We start from the raw sequence: 23,807 nt of genomic DNA, 5'->3' as shown, positions 1-23,807 counted from the left end.
AGGAATGAGTTGTAAAACTTCCTTTAGTTGACAGATATTTGAAGTAGAACTGACACTGAGTAACATAAGGAGCAACAGAAAGATTCAGTTAAAATTGTTTTTGCAAAGACCTAAAACAGACTTCAATCTATGTTGTAGACTTTTTCATGGCAATCCCTCTACGATCACAACACATGCAACTTATGTTTCTACTGTACGAAAAGCAACATCCTTGATAATTCAGTTTAAATTGAAATTTACCATTCTGGGAAAAAAATCAAAGGTCTGAATCTCCATATTACTTGTTATTCAGGCTGATGGTTCTTTACCACCTTTACAGGTATAAAGAGCAGCAGCTTTAATTTGGCACATATGCTCTCTGGCTGTGCTGGTACTGATGACTTTTGCCTCTTGTCCATTATTTATGGTTCACCATACTATAAATTATAGCCAGAATCATAAAACTACTCAGATATTAATGTCAATAGAATGTGAGGACTGATTTACTGGGCAGACATTGCCTAACTTTATTAAGTAATTCCCTTTACTTCTGATCGTACTTATCCTTTTTATATTTCTTCAGTGACCTCTGCTGTTGGGGATTTGTATAATGCTACCTCTAGCATGTCTTGGATATTTAACCAATTTACCACAATTCCATTTTCTTAAACATCTGAGACCTAGGTTAGATTATAAATGATTAATCTTCCACTGATTGCTGAACTATAATCGTGTATTTTCAGGATCAGCCTTTTACAACAATCCCCAAACTTCGACCTTCAACCACATATTGGATTCAGGTTCAAGTCTTGACTACAACTGGGAAAGGCCCAGCCACTGTTAAAATATTTCAGCTTCCACCCGTTTAAAACAAGGCCTTATAAAGGTTGGTGATATCTTCTTCTATTAATTCAGATTTTTACCAATAAAATTATTATTGTACATCAAACTGAAAATAACCATTGTTGAGACATGATTATTGTTTGTGTCACAGACACAATACGCTGTACTACACTCTATTCTCAACAAGCAGCAGGAAGATATTTTATAATGATGTTTCATAAATTATATATATGTATCTCTAAGTAACTTTAGTTTTAACTAAAACTAATCATCAGATGATTATAGACTTGAAAATTGTGTGAGTGCACTCTATATAGTTTTATTTAGGAAATGTTACCTTACTCATAGCAGTAACATGAATTGATAAACTCCTTTGAATTGCTAATTTTTTTTAAACATAAATTTCAGGTGCTATCTGTGACAATCATTCGTATCTGCTGTCAAGAACCGCACAACGAGAATGGAACTTCTGCCGAATTTGGATTCCAAACAAAGTCATCCTTGTTCTGAAGACTCAGCTATTTACAAGGCTACCTGAAACCTTGAGCTCCCTGCTCCTCCAATATTATATGTCACAGCCATTAGTGATTTTTTTCCATTTGCTCATTTTCCATGAATTCCTCAACATTTAAATGCCAGGAACAAATATTCTGGTGTAACAAATAACCAGTGACCCTAAAAATCTGGGATTATTATGAAGGAGGAAACAAACTTGTGACAGTCTCTTAGTACTTTGATGATATTTTGAATAAAGGGAAGTAACAAGCCTGACATTCCCGTGACATTTAAAATGAATCCCAAGAGTCAGCACAAGCAGAATACTACTAATTATGACCTTAGGTAAAGCAGGGTAGAGTCCTAATCATTGTGATTTATGAAAACATACTCTGTGGAATAACTACTCCAGTCATGCTTAATAATAATGCCAAAGAAAGCTGATTGTGGTTAAAGAAAAATATAATGTGGTTTCTGATAAATAATGAGATTGCATAGAAGTTATTAGAGAAAAGTTTCATAATTAGTTCTGCTCTTTAAAACAGAAACCATTAAATCATTTCCACCAAAGTTAACTTTAAGATGTATTTGGAGTCTAGTGGTTACATTGTATCAAACTCTCCATCTAACATTAAATTAAATCAAACAATCAGTTTGTGGGTGAGGAATGGATCTTTCAGACATTCATTATAAGTTCCAGGATATTTCCCAACATTACTGACTAGTTAGAACTTAATTTTTTTCATTCCCATACCGCAGTGGAATTGAAATCCTAATATTCTGCACATATTTAACCACCTGTGACAGAACTCACTAGGCAATCTCTCAGTCAAGTGGAAATGGGGGAAAAAATATCCGAGGCTTTCAACGATGATAACAAATGAGGAATGCAAAATATTTTGGCCAACAATATGGGATAGAAGGTTACATGAAGTTATTGTTTTCCCTCACTCCCTTAACTCATGCTGGAACATCTATTGTCTGTTACTATTGTAAAGCGACTTTGAGTCTTAGAAAAGCGCTATAAAAATAAAATTTATTATTATTATTATTATCTTCCAAAAGGGAATAAGAAAACAGAGCTCAATTTCACATGTTTGCGTGTTTCTTGAGTGGAAAATTAGTACTGCAGTTTTGTAGCCTTCTCAGGGTCCATGCTCCTTTCTTCAGCTTGGAAGGACATTGTTGCATTTGGAGAACGGTAGAGAATAACTGCGCAAACCTCAGTAAATTTATGATCATGGATCCAACAGGCTGCAGGTTGGGACTGGTCTTGCGTAAATACAGTAAGCAAAGTAAAGGGCAATGAACCAAGGGTCTATTTTACACCAATCCATGCACCTTGGCCACTTTGCAAGATTTGCTTATAATGAATGATGCATAATGCTCATCGTGCTTACTTTCCAATTTCCATTAACTGAAGTACTATTTATGGTTCATGTTATTCAAATGTTTTCAACAATGAATGGGAAATGCTGATGTAATTGGCAAGATGGAAAGGAGCACTGGGGACAAGGCAAGTAGAGTATGAAGGAGGCAGTCAATGAAGCAGTGAAAATCAGCGCATGACCAAAGCTATCTGTACATGCTTACATTTGGGTAAAATAAAACGTATTTCTTGTCGGTGGCTTTCAGAAGGTGCTTGAATTGTGAATTAGTATTCTCCGCAAAAATGTGATGCACCATTGATACGTTTCATTGTATGGGGTCCATGCAAGAAACTTTTTATCATTAAGGTTAGTTAGATATTTCCATCCCTGGTGACACAGGGGAAAGTCTAGCTACACCACAACCTTTGGGAAGTGGAATTTCACCAGGACTGTGCCAAAGTGTGGTAATTTCAACACAATGCTGATGTGGGACTAAGGGTACCTGTGGCAGGATACAACCCATCCCCATGAACTGGATCCCCCCTTACACATACAGGAAGGTGGGAATTCACTGCTGTACAATAGAGTATGAGTTTGGTGCCAGGCCTAAGATATTTTCCTTGGGTGGCTGAAAACTATGCTGGCATGGTGAAATCCACCACTGCTTTCATTCCCCATGTCTGTCCAATTAAGGCCTTTCACGATATGGAACGTGTTCCTTGTTGACCAAGGTCTTGAGCTGGATCTAGATTGTCAGGAATCAATGTACTGCTGTGTACTAGATTGCTTTACCGGAGGTTCAATATGCGCCTCTCCCTTTAAGCTTTATTGAATGCTTTAAAGGGAGCCTATCCCTTTGTATGCTTGGAATGAATGATGGTTTCGAGCTCCTAAATCTCCTAGTCATTCTCATCAAACCAACCTCAGTACTTTCTGGTGGAGAAACCGAGTTTCTCCACAGGGCCCACTTCTTGTGGATTTCAGGGCTAAACGTACTTTAGATGTCATTCAACTTCAGTTGATTGGGTCTTTGAGTCGTTATTATAGATTTGTCTGCCCTTGACATTTAGGGACCAAGATGACAGAGATGGTGGAACCGGTTCGCCACTAATCAGTCCAGCAGTCAAAGGCTAATATGATAAATTAACAGAATAAGAATAAGCCATTTAGTTGCTTCAGGCTGCACAGACACCAAATCGATTAATGGCTGATTTATTCTTGAAATCAGCTCTGTATTCCTACTTGCTCCCCATTATGCTTGACCCCCTCCTATGGTCCATATATCTGCCTTAAATTCATTCAATAATTCACCTTCACTGTTTCAGGGATTGACGTGAGCTCTTGTAATTGTTGCTCAGATGAGAAAGGATGCTGGTTATTTTCTGTGTCCTGACATTTCATCAAAGGATAGAATCCTTTCAAGTATGCTTTCCTGGCTTCTTCCCAGCCATCCAAGACTTTGCAGACATTTTGACCTATACAGTGCTGGCATTGATATTGCCAAAAAGAATTAGTTTGTCTCCAGTGGAACTCGCGTTTGGAGTAGATTTCCACTTTGGCTACTTGCACTGCTTCCAGGATTTGGGACATATCTACTGTTGATCATATGGTGCTGTTTCTAACCCACTGGGCTGAAGTCAGGTTCAGGTTGCTGTGTTCAGCTTGGGTTTAATTCTACATCTCTAGAGTGTGACACTGGAGGAGACTACATAGGTTGCAAAGGGTGAGCCCATGTGTTGGAGTAACTGGGAAATAACATAAATCGGTAAAGACAAAGTTGATGGACAATCAGCAATTGAAACAGAATAGCATTATAAGGAGTAGAGTTCATGGAGGGTGAAGGATCTGCATTGGAGTAGCCAAATCTGAAAGGGATTTAGATATGAATGAGGGATGTGGTAGAAAATGGGTTCAGATGGTGGGGGTGCAGCAGGGTGCCATGAAGGCAGGTTGCCAACACAGAGCAGTGAAGAATGGCTTTGCCTCTTTAAATAAGAGGTGATTATGTACAGCTTGTGTCAAGGATCAGAGCTGTTATTTCATTGGGAAACAAGCAGAAGAAAAGTGAATGTGACTTCAGAAGGTTAGAAATAAAAATAAACAGGTAGTTGTCAAGTGAATCATTTCCAAGCTACTTTGAAGACAAACATTAGAAAAAAGAAATGTCAAAAGTAAAAGGTTTTACTTTTAGATTTTTTGTTAATAATCCAGTGATGTCATAATATTCTGACCATCTACTTTATGCTTTTGTTTTAATCAGTGATGATTTATTCTGGACTGATATTTATAGATTTTATGTGGAAAAATATGACCTTGTTTGTTTTGTATATAATTTCCAGGGTCTGTAAGTAATATGTTGCCTTCCTTTGTACAGAAATGGACCGGGTCATTGAAGAGGTCAAATTTCTGAAAAATGTTCATTTTAGTGCAAATATTATGCATGTTACAATTTGCTAATAAACATGTTTTGATAAACGGCTGTCTGAAATGTGGCCTATTTGCAGTAGTTTCCTTCCCTGAGGTATGAGTAAATGAGGTGCCATTAGGTGGCTGATGACAGGTGTGGGACTAACAAGACAGTAGAATTGCAAATGAAGTGTGCAGCACATCAGCTTGAGGTGCCCAGGAGGATGGGCTGTGCAAGGTCTCGCAGCTTTTAAACATGTTGTGGTGGCACATGGGTTACCCTTTTCCTAAAGAAACTTGGTCTGCTCTTTGTATCAAGTAACAGCAAAGGCGCCACTAAACAGAAACAAGGAAAATAAGAGCTCGAGTCCTTCTGAGTTGAATCATCCTTCTGACTCTGTAAACACATCATCCTTGTGAAAATATCTAGAGCCGATTGTCAGCTGATCCGTTAGCCTCAAAGTTATTCCTTTCTTGTGTGGAAAAAGATTTGGTCTAAAAAATACAGCAAAGAAAGTAACTTGAAGGACAAAATACAGATTGTGAACCTTCTATTTAAGTAGGTGAGCCATTCTGACCAGCTATTAGAACAGTGCAGGTTGGTCATTTCATAAATTACTTTATATTTTCAAGCAAATTGTAACATATGGCTAAATAGATCAATTTATAAATGTAGACTCTCAGAAAGTATTTGATAAGATGTATTAGTATAGGGTTATTATTGTCACATGCAGTGATTATTGTCACATGTAGATAGTGAAAAGCATTTGTTTGCATTCAATCCAGTCAAGTCAAAGCATACTACACACGAGTAATATCAAGCCAAAACCAAGTGCACTAGGTAGTGGAAAGATAAAAAACACCAGAGTGCAGAATATAGTTTTACAACATTGCTGCATTACAGTTACAAAGAAATGTCTAACATTCATAAGGAGGAAGATGGGGATTATGCCCTAGTTTATGGGAGGGTAATTCGGTAGTCTCATTAAAAGGGAAGAAGCTGTTATCATTGAGTATCGTGGTTCCTCAATCAAGCATCATCGACTTTCATTGTTCCTGAATCTGGTTATATGTGCTTTCAAGTTTTTGTATCGTCAGCCTGATGGGTGAGGACAGAAGCGGGAATGACCTGAGTGGAAAAGGTCCTTGATTATGTTGGCTGCTTTCCCAAGGCACTGTGAAATGTCGATGGAGCCAATGATGGGGCGATTGGTCTGTGTGATGGACTGGGCTACTTTGGAGATATTTGAACTATCTTTAATCAGACTTTATCTTGCACCACTTGTTGTACCCTTCATTGTAAATCTGTGCATTGTAATCATGTATAGTCTTTTCTTTGACTGGGTAGCACACATACAAAAATGTTTCTCTGCTCATACGCTGAAACTAAATTAACTACAACCACAACTCTCTGCAATTTCTTGGGGTCTTGAGAAGAGCTGTTCCCAACCAAGTATAATGCAACCTGGTGCTTTCTGCAGTCCATCTGTATAAGTTGCTAAGAAACATGATGATCTCCCTTAAGGGCCTGTCCCACGTACTTTACAGGCGACTGCCGGCACCCGTGATAGGTCGCCGAAATTTTCAACATGTTGAAAAATCAGCGGCGACCAGAAAGACGCCACGACTCTTTGGAGACCTCTCACCACCATAGGAAACCTCTCACGACCACACGGGCGACCCTGGCGATAAGTCGCGGGTGACCTCTCACGACCATACAGCCAGTCTGAAGGAGTCTGAAGAAGGGTTTCGGCCCGAAACGTCACCTATTTCCTTCGCTCCATAGATGCTGCTGCACCCGCTGAGTTTCCCCAGCAATTTTGTGTACCTTCTCCAGAGTCTTTCTGGTCGCTGCTGAATTTTCAACATGTTGAAAATTTCGGCGACCTTTCACAGGTGCAGGCAGTCGCCTGTAAAGGCCGCAAAAGTGGGACAGGCCCTTCGGTCTCCTGAGGAAGCAGGGATGTTTAGATTTTAGACTTTGGACTTACAACGTGGATACAGGACTTTTGGCCCACTGAGGCCACGCCAACCAGTGATCACCCTGTACACTAGCACTATTCTGCACGCTAGGGACAACTACAAATCTGTATGTCTTTGGAGTGTGGGAGGAAATTGGAGCACCTGGAGAAAACCCACGCAGTCACAGGGAGAACGTACAAACTCTGTACAGACATCATCTGTAGTCAAGATCAACGGTCTCTGGCGCTGTAAGGCAGCAACTCTACCACTCCCGCCACTGTGCCACCCCCAAATGTTGGTGTGCCTTTTGGCTGCAGCTTTAATATGGTTGATCCAGAACAAATTGTTGGTGTTATTTACACCTAGGAACTTGAAGCTCTTGACATTGCCACTTTTCCACCACTGATGCTCATTGGGATATATACTCCACCTTGCTTCCTGAAGTCAATAACTAGCTCCTTCATCTTGCTGACGTTGAGGGGGAGATAATTGTCTTGACATCATTTTATCGATCCCCTTCCTATATTCCTTATCATCATTGTTCAAGATCCAGCCTACTACAATGGTGTTATCTGCAAACTTGTAATAAGATGTTAGAGTGGAATTTGGCCGCAGTCATAACTCTATAAGAATTATAGAAAGGGGCTGAGAAGGCATCGTTGTGTGTTGACAATTATTGTTGAGGATATTCTGTCACCTATCCTTACTGATTGTGATCCATCATGAGCATAGAGTCATGGACACATACATGATAACACAGGATAACACATCTTGGCCCACTAATCCTACACTGAGCACACTTTATTCTCCCCACATTCCATCAATGCTCCCCAAATTGGACCACTTGCCTATACACTAAGGACAATTTATCATCAGCAGTTGACCTACCAAACGCCTTTAGGATGTGAGAGTAAACTAATTTGATCACAGGGAAAATATACAAACACCATGTGGATACCTCTGATGGTCAGGGTTGAAACAAGATCATTGGAGTTGTGAAGCAACAGCTTTATTATCGTCATCACTGTGCTGCTCGCCGTTGATCAGTCTAAGATTGGACGTTGATAACCATATAATTTATAGTTCTCCAAGTGCTCATGAATGAAATTTTCTTAGTTTTAACAAAGGTATTACTTTATTCAGTTAAGAAGTTTATACATCCAGTTGAGCATTGCACAATTGAGCAATTCATTAATGTTGGTAGTGAATACCGACTTCATCTCACTTTAGATAACATGTTGTTATGACAACAGAATTTTATTTTATAAATGATCCCAAATTATGATTTTAGCAGCAAGCACAAGATTTTCAGCACATTTGTTTATCGCTTTCATGGTTTGTTCACTGGTTGATCGCTTTCCAAGAATAAAGGACATGATTAACATTTCTTATGATTGTCTCCTGCATTCTAATCATTATTTTTTTCTAATTAAGTTTATTGCAGACTAATCATTGTTATTTTGGCATTATATCTGTCATCTCTACTTTCTTCAGGCTGTGGAAGAATCAAATATATATTTTTTTTAATTACATCCAGGCAAACATTTAGATCGACTCTGTCCAAATGGTGTTAGAACTACTGGATTAACCTCAGAATAAATGTAGCGGACAAGTGAAGTGTTAGTGTGATATTGTTTTGAGGACAGTGAGCATAATGTAAGTTTCAAGGTGTTTATGGGAAAAAATAACTAAAATTAAGGTATGAAATTGAGAGCCAATTCTAAGATCATAAAGCAGGACTAGTAACAGTAGACAGGGAGCAGCTACTTGCAGGTCACACTACATACAACAGGTGGGATTCTTTCGGACACAAAAATGTGAGCTTTCAGGGTAAAGATGTTCATGCACAGATGAAAGGCAAGGACCATGAGTCCAAGCAACCCTGGTTCTCAAGGGTTGAATACAGGAAAAAGGGATTGTGTGGTAGCTACAGAGAACTGAAATTGAGGAGGCGTGATAGAAAGTGGATGATGGTACTTGAGAAAAGATATCAGGAGGGAAAAATAAATAAAATAATATTGGTGTGCAAGGTTAAAATAAAAATCCCCAAACCTTGTATGTATATTAAGGGCAAGAGGATAACGAGGGAGAGAGGATGTTCAAATTTACATTTTGTGTTTGAAGCTGCAGGATATGGGTGAGGTCTTACATTGGGGCAGCACAGTGGTAGTGTTGCTGCCTGACAGCACCAGAGACCTGGGCTTGACCCTGACTAAGGGTGCTGTCTGTACTGACTTTGTACATTCTTTCTGTGAGCATGTGGGTTTTCTCCGGGTGCACCAGTTTCCTCCCACATACCAAAAATGTGCAGGTTTGTAGCTTAATTGGCTTCTGTAAATTGACCCTAGGGTGTAGGATAGATCTAGAGTATTGAGTGAACATTGGTGGGTGTGGACTCAGTGAACAGAAGGGCTTGTTTCCACTCTGTATCTTTATTTTCAAGTAAATTAAACATGAATGTTTCTCATCTGTATTCATAATTAGAAAGGCATATTGTGATTGATAGATTTAACAAGGGGATCGATGAAATTCTAAGAAAACCATAAAATTGTAGATGTTGCAAATATTACTTTTATGTGTCGGAAGAAACTGCAGATGTTGGTTTAAACCAAGCATCTGTCTCATCCCTTCCTTCTTTGTTGTTTTATAGTATGTGTTAAATGTATTTTAGTGTTCTTCAGCTTGTTTTATGTGGGGGGTGGGGAAACTTTTTAAAATCTCTTACCTCGACAGAGATGCGACTTTTACCGTACCGTATCTCCGTCCGCACCGTGGCCTAACATCGTGGAATTGGCCGTCCCTTTACTAGGGACTGACTTCGGGGAGCTCCAACCGTGGGAGCCTGCAGGTCTTAACATCGTGGAGCTGGCGGTCCCTGTCAGGGATCGACCTCGGAAGCTCCAACCGCGGGAGCATGGGTACTTCAACATCATGGAGCTCGTGGTCTCAGGCTAGAGACCGACTTCGGGAGCTCTAGGCCACAGGAGCTTCGACCGCCCCGATCGCGGGAGCTTCGATCGCCCTGACACAGGAGCTTCGATCGCCGGCTGCGGGGTTTCGATCGCCCCGACTGCGGATGGTCTGACTCCCCTGACCATGGGAGATTAAAGAGGGAAGAAGATTAGACTTTATTGCCTTCCATCACAGTGAGGAATGTGGGGAATCCACTGTGATGGATGTTTATGTTAACTTTTACATAGTTGTGTGTCTTGGTGCCTTTTTTAGTATGGCTGTATGGTAAATCGAGTTTCGCTGTACCTTACGTGGTACACGTGAGAACAAACAGACCGTTGAACCATTGAACCCTTTGAAAGACACAAAAAGCGGAACAGGCAGCATCTCCGGAGAGATGTTTTGGGTGACGTTTCGGGTCGAGACACTTCTTCAGAATGAAAGTCACAGGAAAGGGAAACGAGAGATTCAGACAATGATGTAGCGAGATATAGAACAATGAATGAAAGATATGCAAAAAAGTAACGATGATATAGGGAGCCTGCCATTGTTAGCTGTTTGTTGGGTGAAAACAAGAAGCTGGCGCGACGGGTGGGGGAGGGATGGAAGAGAGGGAATGCCGGGGTTACTTGAAGTTAGAGAAATCAATATTCAGACCTTTGATGGTTTTATCCTTTAATGGTGTTACTAGACCAAGTGCGGACCCATTGGGCCCATTCCCCCAACGCAATATTCCACCAAACTGCCGCATTCAAAGTTGTGCTGTTGACGGCTGAAATTGAGTTAAAGTGAATAGAGGACCCGTGGGGGCATTTGCAAAGTAGAAGGAAACGTACCCGTGGGGCTGTTGGGTCCCCGTTGTGCGGCCAGGCAAGTACACGCGGGAAAAAAAGATGGCAATTTAAAAAAAATGAAATTTGGGATCCCATTGTGACGTCATTGTGAAGTCGAACGCGGCTGATGGGCAGGGCAAGTGGAAAAGTGGTTTGAAAAGTGATTTTTGTAAAGTTTAAAATGTCAATAACTTGTAAAATATAACATAAATCTGAACTAAACTTGGTACTGCACATCCCAGGACAATGGTGAGTAAGGTGGGCCAAAAAATTGTAGCGCTATCGTGTACCGTTTTGGCGGGGTTTCATGAACTCACTCACACACACGCATACATACAAACAAGATGAGAGTTTTAGTAATATAATAATAGATATATAGCAATATAAATCCAGGGCTTGATGAGGTGTATCCCAAGTAGCTGTAGAAAGGCAAGTGACTCTAGGGGCTCTGAGATTTTAAAATCTTCATTGGGTACGAATGAGATGCCAGATGACTGGATGGTAGCAAATGTAATTCCTTTACTAAATAATGGCAGGTGGTGTGGATCTTCAGGCTGCTGTACCTCTGCCTGATGGTAGCAATGAGATTAGACCTGGCAGATTATGAGGGTCCTTGATGATAGATGTCTCGTTCTTGAGACAAGCTCGTGTACATGCTTTTGATGAAGGGGAGTGCTGACCCCACTCTCTGCCTATCTTGCATTCCTGGAATTCCTGTACCAGGCCATGGTAAAATGAGTAAAGACAGTGCATCAATATAAGTTAATTAGTGTACTCAGTGACATGCCAGATCTATTTAAATTTTTAACTGGAGGCATTAACCTGCCTTCTTCATGATCACATCACTGTGCTGGGTCCAGGAAAGGCCATCCAACATGTTAACGCCTAAAAATTTGGAACAGCTGACTCTCTCCACTGCTAATGAAATGTGGTCTCACGACTTCCCCTTTCTGAAGTCAATGATAAGTTCCTTGGCTTTGTTGACGTTGAGCAAGAGTGTGTTGTTGCGGCACCACTAAACCGGGTGTTCTATATTTCTCCTGCACATCAATATCAATCTGTAGTTAGAATGTCAGAGATTAATTAAATATAGTCTGCATGGCTTATACGAGATACTGTCTGACCAATTTGATTGAATTTTTTGAAATAATACAGTATTGATGAGGGCTAGGTCGAGACAGGCAACGTGATTTCAGGGACATCTTTAACAAGGTCCCAAATGGGAGCCAGGTCCAAAAGGTAAGTGCCCATTATCCAAGGCAAGTTGGCAAATTATATCCAAAATTGACTTGGTAATAGGAGGTGGAGTGTGATGGTGGAAAGTTGTTTTTGAGATTGGAAGCCTGTGATAGTGGTGTACCATGAGGATTGGTTCTGTGACCTTTCCAATTGTATATAAATACAGCAAAGATAGACACTGCTGGAATAATTCAGCGGGCCAGGCTGCATCTCTCGAGAGAAGGAATGGGTGACATTTTGGGTTCAGACCCTTCTTCAGACATAGAGTAAGGGGAGAGAGAGTCTAGAGAAATGGAAGGGAAAGGTATGAAATCGACAGATCAAAGCAGACGATGATCAATATAGAATGGTTCATTGTTGGCTGAGGGGAAGATGACAACAAAGCATACAATCAGTAAAATTAATCAGGACAGTGAAACTAGTCGGAGAACTAAGGTGGGGGAGGGACAGAGAGAGAGGTTACCTGAAGTTAGAGAAATCAATATTCATACCGCTGGTAGACACAAAATGTTGGAGTAACTCAGCGGGACAGGCAGCATCTCTGGAGAGAAAAAATGGGTGACTTTTCGGGTCGAGACCCTTCTTCGGACTGATGTCGGGGAGAGGGCGGGACAAAGATAGAATGTAGTCGGAGACAGTAAGACTAGTGGAAGGTACACAAAATTGCTGGGGAAACTCAGCGGGTGCAGCAGCATCTATGGAGCGAAGGAAATAGGCGACTAGTGGAAGAACTGGGAAGGGGAGGGAATGGAGAGAGAAAGTAAGGGCTATCTGAAGTTAGAGAAGTCAATGTTCATACCGCTGGGGTGTAAACTACCCAAGCGAAATGTGAGGTGCTGTTGCTCCAATTTGCGCTGGACCTCACTCTGACAATGGAGGAGGCCCAGGTCAGATTGGGAATGAGAGGGGGGGTTGAAGTGCTGAGCCGCCGGGAGATCAGGTAGGTTAAGACGGCCTGAGCTGGATTGTAAGCTGCAATAGAGCAGTTATGATTAGTAATTTGGATAATATAAAAATTGGTATACTTGAAAGTAACATAGGGTGGGCTACAGGATGATATTAATAAATCGGTAAGATGGGCGAAGCAGTGGCAAATAAAATGTAATTCTTCTATGTACAAGGTGATTTATTTTAGAGGGGATAATAAAGCTTGAAAATAAACGATGTGGTAGAGCCGTAGGGAGTATTGACCATCAGAAGGATGTGCTAAGGCAATACTCTACTGGGTTGGTTGTAAGAAAAGATTTTCACTGTGCATTTGCACTTCGCACTTGTGACAATAAAAGCAGCATTGAACCATTGAAGAACCTTGGTGCGTCCAAGGATCCCTGAAGGACATAGCATGGTTAAACAACGGATGTAAAAAAGCATTCGGGTCAATTGGCTTCAGTTGCCAGGTCATGGAATATAAAAGCAGGTAAATGATCGTACAGCTTGTGACAGTAGAACGTCTCAAGGTACAGATTTAGTACGTGTGCAGTTCTAATCATCGCTTTATCTGAAGATGCGATTGCTCTGCAGAGGACACAGAGAAGATTCTGCAAGGTTTTACCGAGGTTGGTTCTGAGAGAATGGATTTGTTCACTATGAGGGGAGGAGGCTGAGAGGATGGGGAGGTGCAGGTAACCCCCACATTACGGAGGGGACGGGGTTGTGTTCCTAGAAAACAGCCGATATCATGATTTTTTTGTAACGGGAATCTGAGTCATCAGTCAGGAAATGCGAGTTGCAAAATGTTAATTTTGTGATGATCTGTTTAATTTTTTCCCCACATAAATTCTGTGACTTTTATTCTGTATCAGACTTCTGGGCAGCAAGTGGTCAATTTTGTACGGCTTAACCTTGGTTACCCAAATGGCTGTAACTCAGGGGTTATAAAATACACAAAATTATGAGGGGAATATATAGGGGGCATAGCAAGAAATCTATCCCCATTGCAAAGGTGCATGAAACCAGAGGGGATATATTTAAGGTGAAAGGTTGGAGATTTAGGTAGGATTTGAAGAGTTGTTTTATACCCAAAGGATGGTTGTAATGCATTGCCCCAGGGGGTGATAGAGGCAGAGACTCACAAAACATTCAAGTTTACTGATGATAGCATTGTTGTTCACTAGATCTATGACAATAATGGGAAGATGTGCGGAAAAGAGGTAGAAAACCTTCTGCGACAGTGTCAGGACAATAACCTAGCCTCGCCACAAAAGCAACATAAAAGAGTTAGGTTTTGAATTAAGGAAACTGGGTGGGGGTGCATACGACCCTGCTCCCTCAATAACAGAGCTAAAATCCTCATTAACAGAGCTGCTGTAGAGATGGTTGACTGCTTCAAATGCCTAGGCATCCATATCACCAGCAACCTTCAAAATAATACAGCAATCAGGAAAGGGTGTCAGCGTATTTACTTTCTTGGGTATCTGAGGGATATAGCGTCCACCAAGGATTCCCTTTGTACTTCTACAGATGCACTATGAACACCACTTTGACGGGATGCTTCTCAGCCAGTATGGCCACTGCTTAGCTCCTGGCCACCTCAACATGCAGAAAGTGAACACAGCTGGGTTCTTCACAAGCTCATCACTTCCTTCAATCCAGTCCATCTTCACGGTGCATTGAAGGAAGACTGGAAGCATTGTCAAGGATGCCTAGCACTGGCCATTTCCCTTTCCTCTATTCTACCTTCTGGGAGAAAATACAGGTGCTTGAAAGCTCAGATAGTCAGATTTATGAACATTTTTCTCCGCACTGCTATCAGACTCCTGAATCAACACGCCTTTCCTGGCGGTACTGTCACATATCATTAAGGTCCCGGCCTGCCCGCCGTGGAACCGGGAGATGGGACACGACAAGCTTGGCTCCTCCTCCCCCCAATGAAGAGGGGGGTGGCAAGCGTCCTGGAGTCGGGGGAGGGAGAGAGACAAGCACCGGCTGAAACCTGGGGGTCGGGAGACACCGCGCCGGGTACCCTCGACCTCTCCCTCCCACTCCCTTGGCCCCAGGGATGCTCGCCCCCCCCTTCCAACATCATCGCCGCCCTGTTGGAGAAGATGGGGCCTGCGGTAGTTTACATTGAGACAGATATAGAGATAGACAGAGGGAGAGACAAGAGAGAGACAAAGAGAGAGACAGGGAGAGACAGAGACTAAGAGAGAGACAGAGAGATAGTTAGGCAGAGAGACAGACAGAGAGAGACAGAGAGAGACAGACAGACAAAGCAACAGAGAGTGAGAGAGGGGGTCGCAGTGGGGGTTGGGGTGCTGGTGGGGGGGGGTCGGGGTGCCGCGGCCCCGCTCCACCCGGCCCTGTGTGTGTGGGCGCTACCGACCCACAACCCGTGACAATGCGGCCGCACAGGGGGAGACGGGGCGGAGGGCGGCCGTGGCCGGACAGTGCTGACCCCGGGGGGAGAGTGGGGGCTGTCCCGAGGGATGCGCTCCTTCGGCCGCTTACACCTTGGTGCTCGGGTTCAGAGCAAAGGTACTAGAGCATTTGGTTCAGAGCGCTCAGTCACCCTCCGGCCCCGGGCTGTCGTGGGCCGGGACTTGCCCTCAATCCGCTGGCACGCTGCTCTTTCACAAGTCAGTGAGCAACAATGATTTTGGCAGTTTCACTCACGGTTACCCCTATTTCCACAATTATTTACAGCACAAAAATTGACCATTTTGACGGTTTTTAACAGGTAAGAACATATGTGTTGCCTGTTACTAATGCATGCCGGAAGCTGCCTTGTACTCCAGAAGGATTGAGCTACTCGGTGCGTCACGCCCTTTGACCTGATGACCTTACGTGCAACCACCCTATAAGAAAAAACAAGTCCATGGTAGTACAATAAGTGTTCATCAGTGCTCTGTTATTGAGGTAGGCTTAGGGTTATGCAGGTCGGTTCAAGAACGTGATTATTGTAGGAAAGTAGCTGTTTCTGAACCTGATGTTGTGGGACCTGAGTTTTCTGTAACTCCTACCCGATGATAGCAGCAAGAAGAGGCACGGTGATAGATGCCACCTTCTTGAGGCAGTGCCTCATCCCACGGATCTGAGTGCTGTGCCTGTGATGAACTAGGCTGAGACTAGCGCAGATGAGTAGCAAATGGTCTGCATGGATATAGTGGGCTGAAGAGTTTGTTTCTAGTGCCTCTATTACAATTTATAGGCAGAAGGAAATGCAGATGCTGAAATGTTGAGCAAAATGCACAAAGTGCCAGAATAACTCAGTGGGTCAGGCATTTCTCCAGAGATTAATTGATTTGATTGAAAGATACTGCATCTGTACTGTTTAAGAAGTAACTGCAGATGCTGAAAAATCGAAGGTAGACAAAAATGCTGGAGAAACATGGGGGGGGGGGGCTGGAGCACCCGAAGGAAACCCACGCGGTCACAGGGACAATGTGCAAACCACACACACAGATGTTGCCTGACCAGCTCAGTTGCTCCAGCACTTAGTATTTTTTGCTGAAACAAAATAGTTGGCTGCTTAGATAACTGAGTATCAGGGAGGCAAAAGGAACTACTGATGCTGGTTTACCAAAAATCAACAGCAAGTGCTGGAGTAATTCAGCAGGTCTGGCAGCACCTCTGGAGTCTGAAGAGGGGTCAGACCACAAATGCTGCCTGACCTGCTGAGTTACTCCAGCACTTTGTCTCCTTTTGTGTATTGACCCGCATCTGCAGTTCTTTGTACTTAAGTCTGAAGAAGGGTTTCGGCCCGAAACGTTGCCTATTTCCTTCGCTCCATAGATGCTGCTGCACCCGCTGAGTTTCTCCAGGTTTTTTTTGTGTACCTTCTGCAGTTCTTTATTTCGACAGAGTGCTGGAGTATCTCAGCGGATCTCTGAAGGACACTGAAGACAGACACAAAACGCTGGAGTAACTCAGCGGGACAGGCAGAAAGTACCTCGGGAGAGAAGGAATGGGTGACGTTTCAGGTCGAGACCCTTCTTTAGTCATAAATAGGCGACATTTCCCCTCTGAGTCTGTGCATGTCCAACCTGGTCGCTGGCCGCCGCCATCCTCCGCCCCGCGGTCCTCCGGCCACTGCCGCCTGCAGGGGGCGCGCTCGCTCGCCAGGGGCCGTGTCTGACGCCTCGTCGTTCGCTCGATGACGCGGGAGCGGCGCCCGTTGAGCAGGGGGCTGGACAGTGCGTGCGCCTGCGCGGCGGGCGGGCCGGTCGGGCCGGGCCGGGGAGGGGACGAGCGCAGTGAGCCGGCACATGGCGGCGGGCAGCCGGCGGCAGCGGCCGGCGCGTCACGGGTAGCGGCTGCGCCCAGGTAACCGCCGTCCCCCCCCACCTCCCTCCCTCCCTGCGTCCGCGATGGCCGAGCAACGCCGTATCTCTAGTGGGAGAGTGGAGCAGCCCGCTGTGTGGCGCCGGGGAGCCGGCCTGCGAGCAGCGAGGGCCCGTGGGTGAGGGAGGTGATGGGGGATCTCTCACGGAGCTGGGGAGAGGGTGGGTGCGGGACACAGGGCAGACTAGCGCTGCCTGGGAATCAGGCTCCAGGTTGTGAGCAGGTACTGATTGGGATTTAATGTCCAAGTTATGGGCGGATACTGACTGAGGATCAGTGTCTAGGTAGTCGACAGGTACTGGCTGGGGACCAATGTCCAAATTATGGACAGGTACTGATTAGGATTCAATATCCAGGTTGTGGGCAGGTACTAGTTGGGTATCAGGGAACATAGACACAAAATACTGGAGTACGGTCCAGGTTGGGGATTGGGAGAAGGAACTGACCTGGGATCAGTGTCCAGGTTGTGGACAGGTACTGACTGGGGACCAGTGTACAAATTATGGGCAGGTACTGATTAGGATTCAATCTCCAGGTTGTGGGCAGGTATTACCTTGGGAATCAATCTCCAGGTTGTGGGCAGGTACTGACTGGGAATCGGGGGCTGGTGTGGCATAGGAAGCCTGGGGAGTGAGGGTAGGTTGTGGGCAGGTATTACCTTGGGAATCAATGTCCAGGTTGTAGGCAGGTACTGACTGAATCAATGACTGATCTGGGCAGGTATTACCTGGGGATTGGTGACCAGGTTATGGGAAAATATTGCTTGGGCATCAGGGACTGGAGTGGCAGGTGGTGCCTGGGAATCAAGGGCAAGTGGTGGGCAGATACTGTCTCGGGATTGGGGGCCGGGCTGGGCGAGTAATGCCTGGGGATCAGATGCAATGGGAGGCCAGGGGCATAGTCTGGGGAGCCAGATGCAGGGTGTGGAATGGCCTGTGCCCAGGAATTTAGGTTCAATGGGGCAGGAACTGCATGGGGATCAGGTGAAGAAGGGACATGTACTGTTTGGCATCCAGGTACTGGTGGTAGGTGTTGGATGAAGTACTGTGTTCACTACAAGAAAACTGTATTGATGTTTGTTGTACTTTCAAATTAGAATTTTTTTCAATGGTGATCTATAAAGACTGTAATCAAATCATAAAACAATCAGGATGCTCCATGAATATTGAATGATTGAAATACTTAAGTGTCAACCGTAGTCTGCAGTAACAAAAGATACACAGACTTTTTAAACAGAAGAATGACAGCAGATATGACTGGATAATCATTATAGCGTATTTGTTTACATAACATCTTTAAATGATGCTGTGTTAACAGAGAATAGCATATCTGAGCTCCATTACATGTAATCATTTGAAATGAGCATCTTTATAAATTGTAGCATATGCATGTAATTTTGATTAAATTTTAGAATGTTTTGTGTTTGGCCGTAACATAAGATCTTGTTTTGTCAAAACAGCCATCGTATTTGTTTCCAAAACGTACTTTAAGATGCACTTGGCTTGCTCATTTTGTTCTTTCTCATCTTGAAAGTACCACAGATCATTTTAAAGTGTTAATGAAACTTGCAGCATTGTTAGTTTTAAAAGTAGAACACATATGAGTGAATATAGTTGCAATCTATTTTCTAATGAGATGATTTGCCCTTCAGCTAAAGCTGTTATTTATTTATTTTGCACAGATGTTTCCAGTACTTTTTCGTGACTTACTGTATAGGTTTTCATTCACATTCATATAATCATTCACAAATGCTTCATCTTAATATTTCACTGCCACCTTTTCAGTGGTGTGATTGACCTTTTTGTTAACATTCTTAAAATGCTGCTGTTCTAACTGGTAGCTTACATTTTTCATAAATTAGACAGGTCTACCAGTATGATGATTACATTTCTGTTCTTTGGAAGCCCATACCATTAATGTGGCAGCACGTATTTGAATCCCACATCAACAACTGGACCATTTAAAATTAGGTGAAAAAATTGTTTTCTATAAGGTTGCCATGAAAATACTGGATTGTTGCGATGACCCAATTGATTCACTAATGTCCCCCAGGAAAGTTTTTTTAACTCATTCACAGGATGTAAATGTCACTAGCAAGCATTTACTGCCCATCACAAACCATATCTGCCTTCTTACCCAGTCTGGTCTGTGTGATTTTTAGATCGACAACCTGGTTATTGACTCTTTATGGCCTCTAACATAGTAGCAAAGTTAGTTCATGGGGAATGTGCAGTATATGACAGGCTGTTTGAATGATGTACAAATCCCTTGAGCTTATTAATAGGTTTTTTAAAATTGGGGACAGTTGGGAAAGTATCTTGTTAATTTAATGGAAGGTTCCATCTCCTTATTGAAATTGATTGTATTACTCTCTCCACTGGCATCTTGTGAAAACTAGTGGAAGGAAAATGTCCCCTCAGTCAGTTATGGATCCTCTTTGCAATAAGTTAGGAGAGATTCTGCCGAGTTCATAAGTGACATGTTCTGTTAATGCAAGGCTACTCTAGATGTTGGTATCCAATTAAAATGCCACTTAGATATGGTAAGGCCAAACTGGTGCTGTAAATTGTGTTCTTCTTGACTTAAGGCAAAATACAACACGGTTCAGTTGTCACCTAGCAGTATTTGACTGGAAAGTGAAGACTTGCACACATACGCACATGTACAATATGCACACAATCAACTAAATCTCTGACAAAATCTGCCCTCTTTGCTTCCATGGCCTTTGGAAAACATTACTAAAGGAAAACGCCATGCAGCTATTTGTGGGAGTTGGCTGTATGCAAATGTTCTGTTTTCCCTGCATTAACAACAGTGACTGCAATTCAAAGAAGTGATTGGGATGTTCAGATGGCATGAAAGGCCCTAAGTTCACATCTTTTATTTTCATTGAACATTTATATTTTAAACAAAGCAAAAAGTATTTTTGTGCATTACTCAGTCTGCTGCAGTTTTTGCAATTGGTAGCCATTCGCCCATCTTAAATATTCATTTCCCCATTCATCTGTACATCATGGCTACACTGTCACAATATGCATGGCAGTTACTCAAGTTCAAGTGAGTTTATTGTCATGTGTCCCTCTATAGGACAATGAAATTCTTGCTTTGCTTAAGCACACAGAAAATAGTAGGCATTTACTACAAAACAGATAAATGTGTCCATATACCATGATATAAATATATACACACATGAATAAATAAACTGATAAAGTGCAAATAGCAGAAAGTGGTTATTAATAACAGTTATTAACAGTTTTGTCCGAGCCAGGTTTAATAGCCTGATGGCTGTGGGGAAGTAGCTATTCCTGAACCTGGTTGTTGCAGTCTTCAGGCTCCTGTACCTTCTACCTGAAGGTAGCAGGGAGATGAGTGTGTGGCCAGGATGGTGTGGGTCTTTGATGATACTGCCAGCCTTTTTGAGGCAGCGACTGCGATAAATCCCCTCGATGGAAGGAAGGTCAGAGCCGATGATGGACTGGGCAGTGTTTACTACTTTTTGTAGTCTTTTCCTCTCCAGGGCGCTCAAATTGCCGAACCAAGCCACGATGCAACCGGTCAGCATGCTCTCTACTGTGCACCTGTAGAAGTTAGAGAGAGTCTTCCTTGACAAACCGACTCTCCGTAATCTTCTCAGGAAGTAGAGGCGCTGATGAGCTTTTTTGATAATTGCGTTAGTGTTCTCGGACCAGGAAAGATCTTCAGAGATGTGCACGCCCAGGAATTTGAAGTTCTTGACCCTTTCAACCATCGACCCGTTGATATAAATGGGGCTGTGGGTCCCCCTCCTACTCCTTCCAAAGTCCACAATCAGTTCCTTGGTTTTGCTGGTGTTGAGGGCCAGGTTATTGCGCTGGCACCATATGGACAGTTGCTCGATCTCCCTTCTATATTCTGACTCATCCCCATCAGTGATACGCCCCACAACAGTGGTGTCGTCAGCGAACATGATGATGGAGTTCGCACTGTGGTTGGCTACGCAGTCATGGGTATAGAGTGAGTACAGCAGGGGGCTGAGCACGCAGCCTTGAGGTGCTCCCGTGCTGATTGTTATCGAGGCTGACACATTTCCATCAATACGAACAGACTGTGGTCTGTGGATAAGGAAGTCGAGGATCCAGTTGCAGAGGGATGCGCAGAGACCCAATTCTGCGAGTTTGGTAACCAGTTTGGAGGGGATGATTGCGTTGAATGCCGAGCTGTAATCGATGAATAACAGCCTGACATATGAGTTTTTGTTGTCCAAGTGGTCCAGTGCGGAGTGGAGGGCCAGCGAGATCGCATCCACCGTTGATCTGTTGTGGCGGTAAGCGAACTGCAGTGGGTCCAACTTTTGTCGAGGTAGGAGTTGATTTGCTCCATGATCAGCCTCTCATAGCACTTCATCACCACCGGCGTTGGTGCCACTGGTCGATAGTCATTGAGGCACGTCACCTTACTCTTCTTGGGCACCGGTATAATTGATGCCCTTTTAAAGCAGGTGGGGACCTCAGACCTCAGAAGTGAGAGGTTGAAAATGTCCGTAAAAACTCCCGCCAGTTGGTCCGCACAGGTTTTTAGAACACGACCGGGTATACCATCAGGACTAGGTGCTTTTCGGGGGTTCACCCCTCTGAAGGATTTCCTGACGTCGGCCTCTGTGACTGAGACTGAAATGCCATCACAGCGAATGGGGGATCGGGAAGGCACATCAGTATTCTCCCTGTCAAAGCGTGCGTAAAACGCATTGAGCTCGTCAGGGAGTGATGTTTAACCGACATTCGAGCTACCTCCTGGTTTCGCCTTGTAGGAGGCGATTGCATTCAGGCCCCGCCACAGCTGCCGAACATCTGTCTCATCCTCCAGTTTGGAGCAGAAGTCCCTTTTGGCCTTTTAGATGGCCTTACCGAGGTCGTATCTGGACTTCATGTAGGCCACTGTATCATCGGACATGAATGCCCTGTGTCTGGACTTTAGATGAGTGCGGATCTCAAAGTTCATCCAAGGTTTCTGATTGGGAAACACTCGGAAGGTTTTGTAGGGATGCAGTCCTCCACACATTTCTTTATGAAGTCTGTAACGACTGTGGCGTATTCGTTCAAGTCCGTTGCCGAGTCCTTGAATATTGCCCAGTCTACAGACTCCAAACAGTCCTGTAGTTGTTCTTCTGCCCCCCCCCCCCCCCCCGTCCAGCTCTGTGCTGTCCTCACTTCTGGGGGTGCGCTCTTCAATTGCTGCCTGTAGGCAGGAAGAAGCAGCACCGCGGTATGGTCGGACTTACAGAAGTGAGGGCGAGGGATAGAACGATAGGCATTCTTGATGGTGGTGTAGCAGTGGTCGAGGGTGTTAGGTCTTCTGGTGCAGCGGGAGACATGTTGGTGGAAGTTGGGGAGTGATTTCTTCAGGTTCGCCTTATTGAAGTCCCCAGCAATGGTGGTAAATGCCTCGGGGTAAGACGTCTGGTGTTTGTTGACCACGGCGTGCAGCTCCTCCAGTGCCAGACGGACAGCTGCCTGGGGTGGGATGTAGACCGCGGTCAGGATAACGGAGGTGAATTCTCTTGGGAGGTAGAAGGGACGGCACTTCACCGCCAGATGTTCGAGGTGTGGAGAGCAGGAGTTGGACAGGACTGCCACGTCGGAACGCCACGCAGAGTTGACCATGAGGCAGACGCCCCCTCCTCTCCCTTTCCCAGATGCCAGGGTATGGTCCATACGGTGGATAGAGAACCCTTCAGGCTGGACCGCTGAGTCTGGGGAGCTGGGGGTGAGCCATGTCTCTGTGAAACAGAACACAGAGCATTCCCTCAGCTCCCTTTGATAAAGCAGTCTTGCCCTTGTCCTCCACTTTATTTTCAAGGGACTGTACATTAGCCAGTAGGATAGTAGGGAGAGGGGGCCGAAGTCCCCTGCGCTTCATTCTGACCTGGAGTCCTGCCCGTCAGCCACGTTTCCGGACACAATGGAGGCTTCCCCTTTGTTTCCAGGTACTGTACTTGCTGTTTCTGCGGACCTGCGCTGGAACGGGGATTCCCTCACAGACGGCAGCTCCAGCTCCGTAACGAACGGGGGTTCCCTCAAAGTCGGCAGCTCCAGCTCCGTTGTTCCTGGGAGATCCAGCCCGTCGGCTCTGGGGGTCATCCTGGGGTCTCCAGGTACCGTACTTGGGATCCTCAGTCGGGTCGGGTGTTCCACAGCCAGCGTGGGAAAGTTTAAAGTCCGGGGTTCCCGCAGCTGCGGGAGATCACGAAATTGCGAGAACCTTGAGGTGCTCAAGCAGCTTGTCCGAAACGGCACCGATTTATGCCGTTTTTCTGATCCAGATAAGTTGTTGGAAGTTGTAGTTGAGCCTTTTTTTTTCCGGAGCTCCGCAAAAGTCGCCGCAGGCAGGCTCCTTTAGGCCACTTCTGATTGTACCTCACAAACTACTGATCTCTGCTACCCAGTGCATGGTTATTCCATTACACAAATTA

At 44.2% G+C, this 23,807-nt stretch overlaps 2 protein-coding genes and 1 long non-coding RNA gene across 3 annotated transcripts in view; all 3 read left to right on the top strand.

Moving 5' to 3' along the window:
* LOC116980002 (anosmin-1-like) overlaps nt 1-1,278 on the top strand; it is a 122,144-nt gene extending 120,866 nt beyond the window's left edge. The window contains exons 13-14 of the mRNA XM_033032057.1: nt 723-865; nt 1,231-1,278. Of these exons, the coding sequence (XP_032887948.1) occupies nt 723-848 (126 nt within the window). The 3' untranslated portion in view covers nt 849-865; nt 1,231-1,278. The remainder of the gene's footprint in view (nt 1-722; nt 866-1,230) is intronic.
* Nucleotides 1,279-2,376: 1,098 nt separating this feature from the next.
* LOC116980003 lies at nt 2,377-5,162 on the top strand. Its single transcript, XR_004413820.1, has 2 exons — nt 2,377-4,463; nt 4,523-5,162. It is a non-coding gene; the product is annotated as an uncharacterized LOC116980003 (long non-coding RNA).
* Nucleotides 5,163-17,245: 12,083 nt separating this feature from the next.
* senp5 (SUMO specific peptidase 5) overlaps nt 17,246-23,807 on the top strand; it is a 45,357-nt gene continuing 38,795 nt past the window's right edge. Inside the window, exon 1 of the mRNA XM_033032056.1 lies at nt 17,246-17,341. The gene's annotated coding sequence lies outside the window, so the exon portion shown is untranslated. The remainder of the gene's footprint in view (nt 17,342-23,807) is intronic.

This window comes from Amblyraja radiata, chromosome 13 (assembly GCF_010909765.2).
Source record: "Amblyraja radiata isolate CabotCenter1 chromosome 13, sAmbRad1.1.pri, whole genome shotgun sequence".
NCBI classification, from domain to species: Eukaryota; Metazoa; Chordata; class Chondrichthyes; order Rajiformes; family Rajidae; genus Amblyraja; species Amblyraja radiata.
The sequence above is the reverse complement of the archived record's forward strand: the minus strand, read 5'-3'. Positions and strand labels throughout refer to the sequence as shown.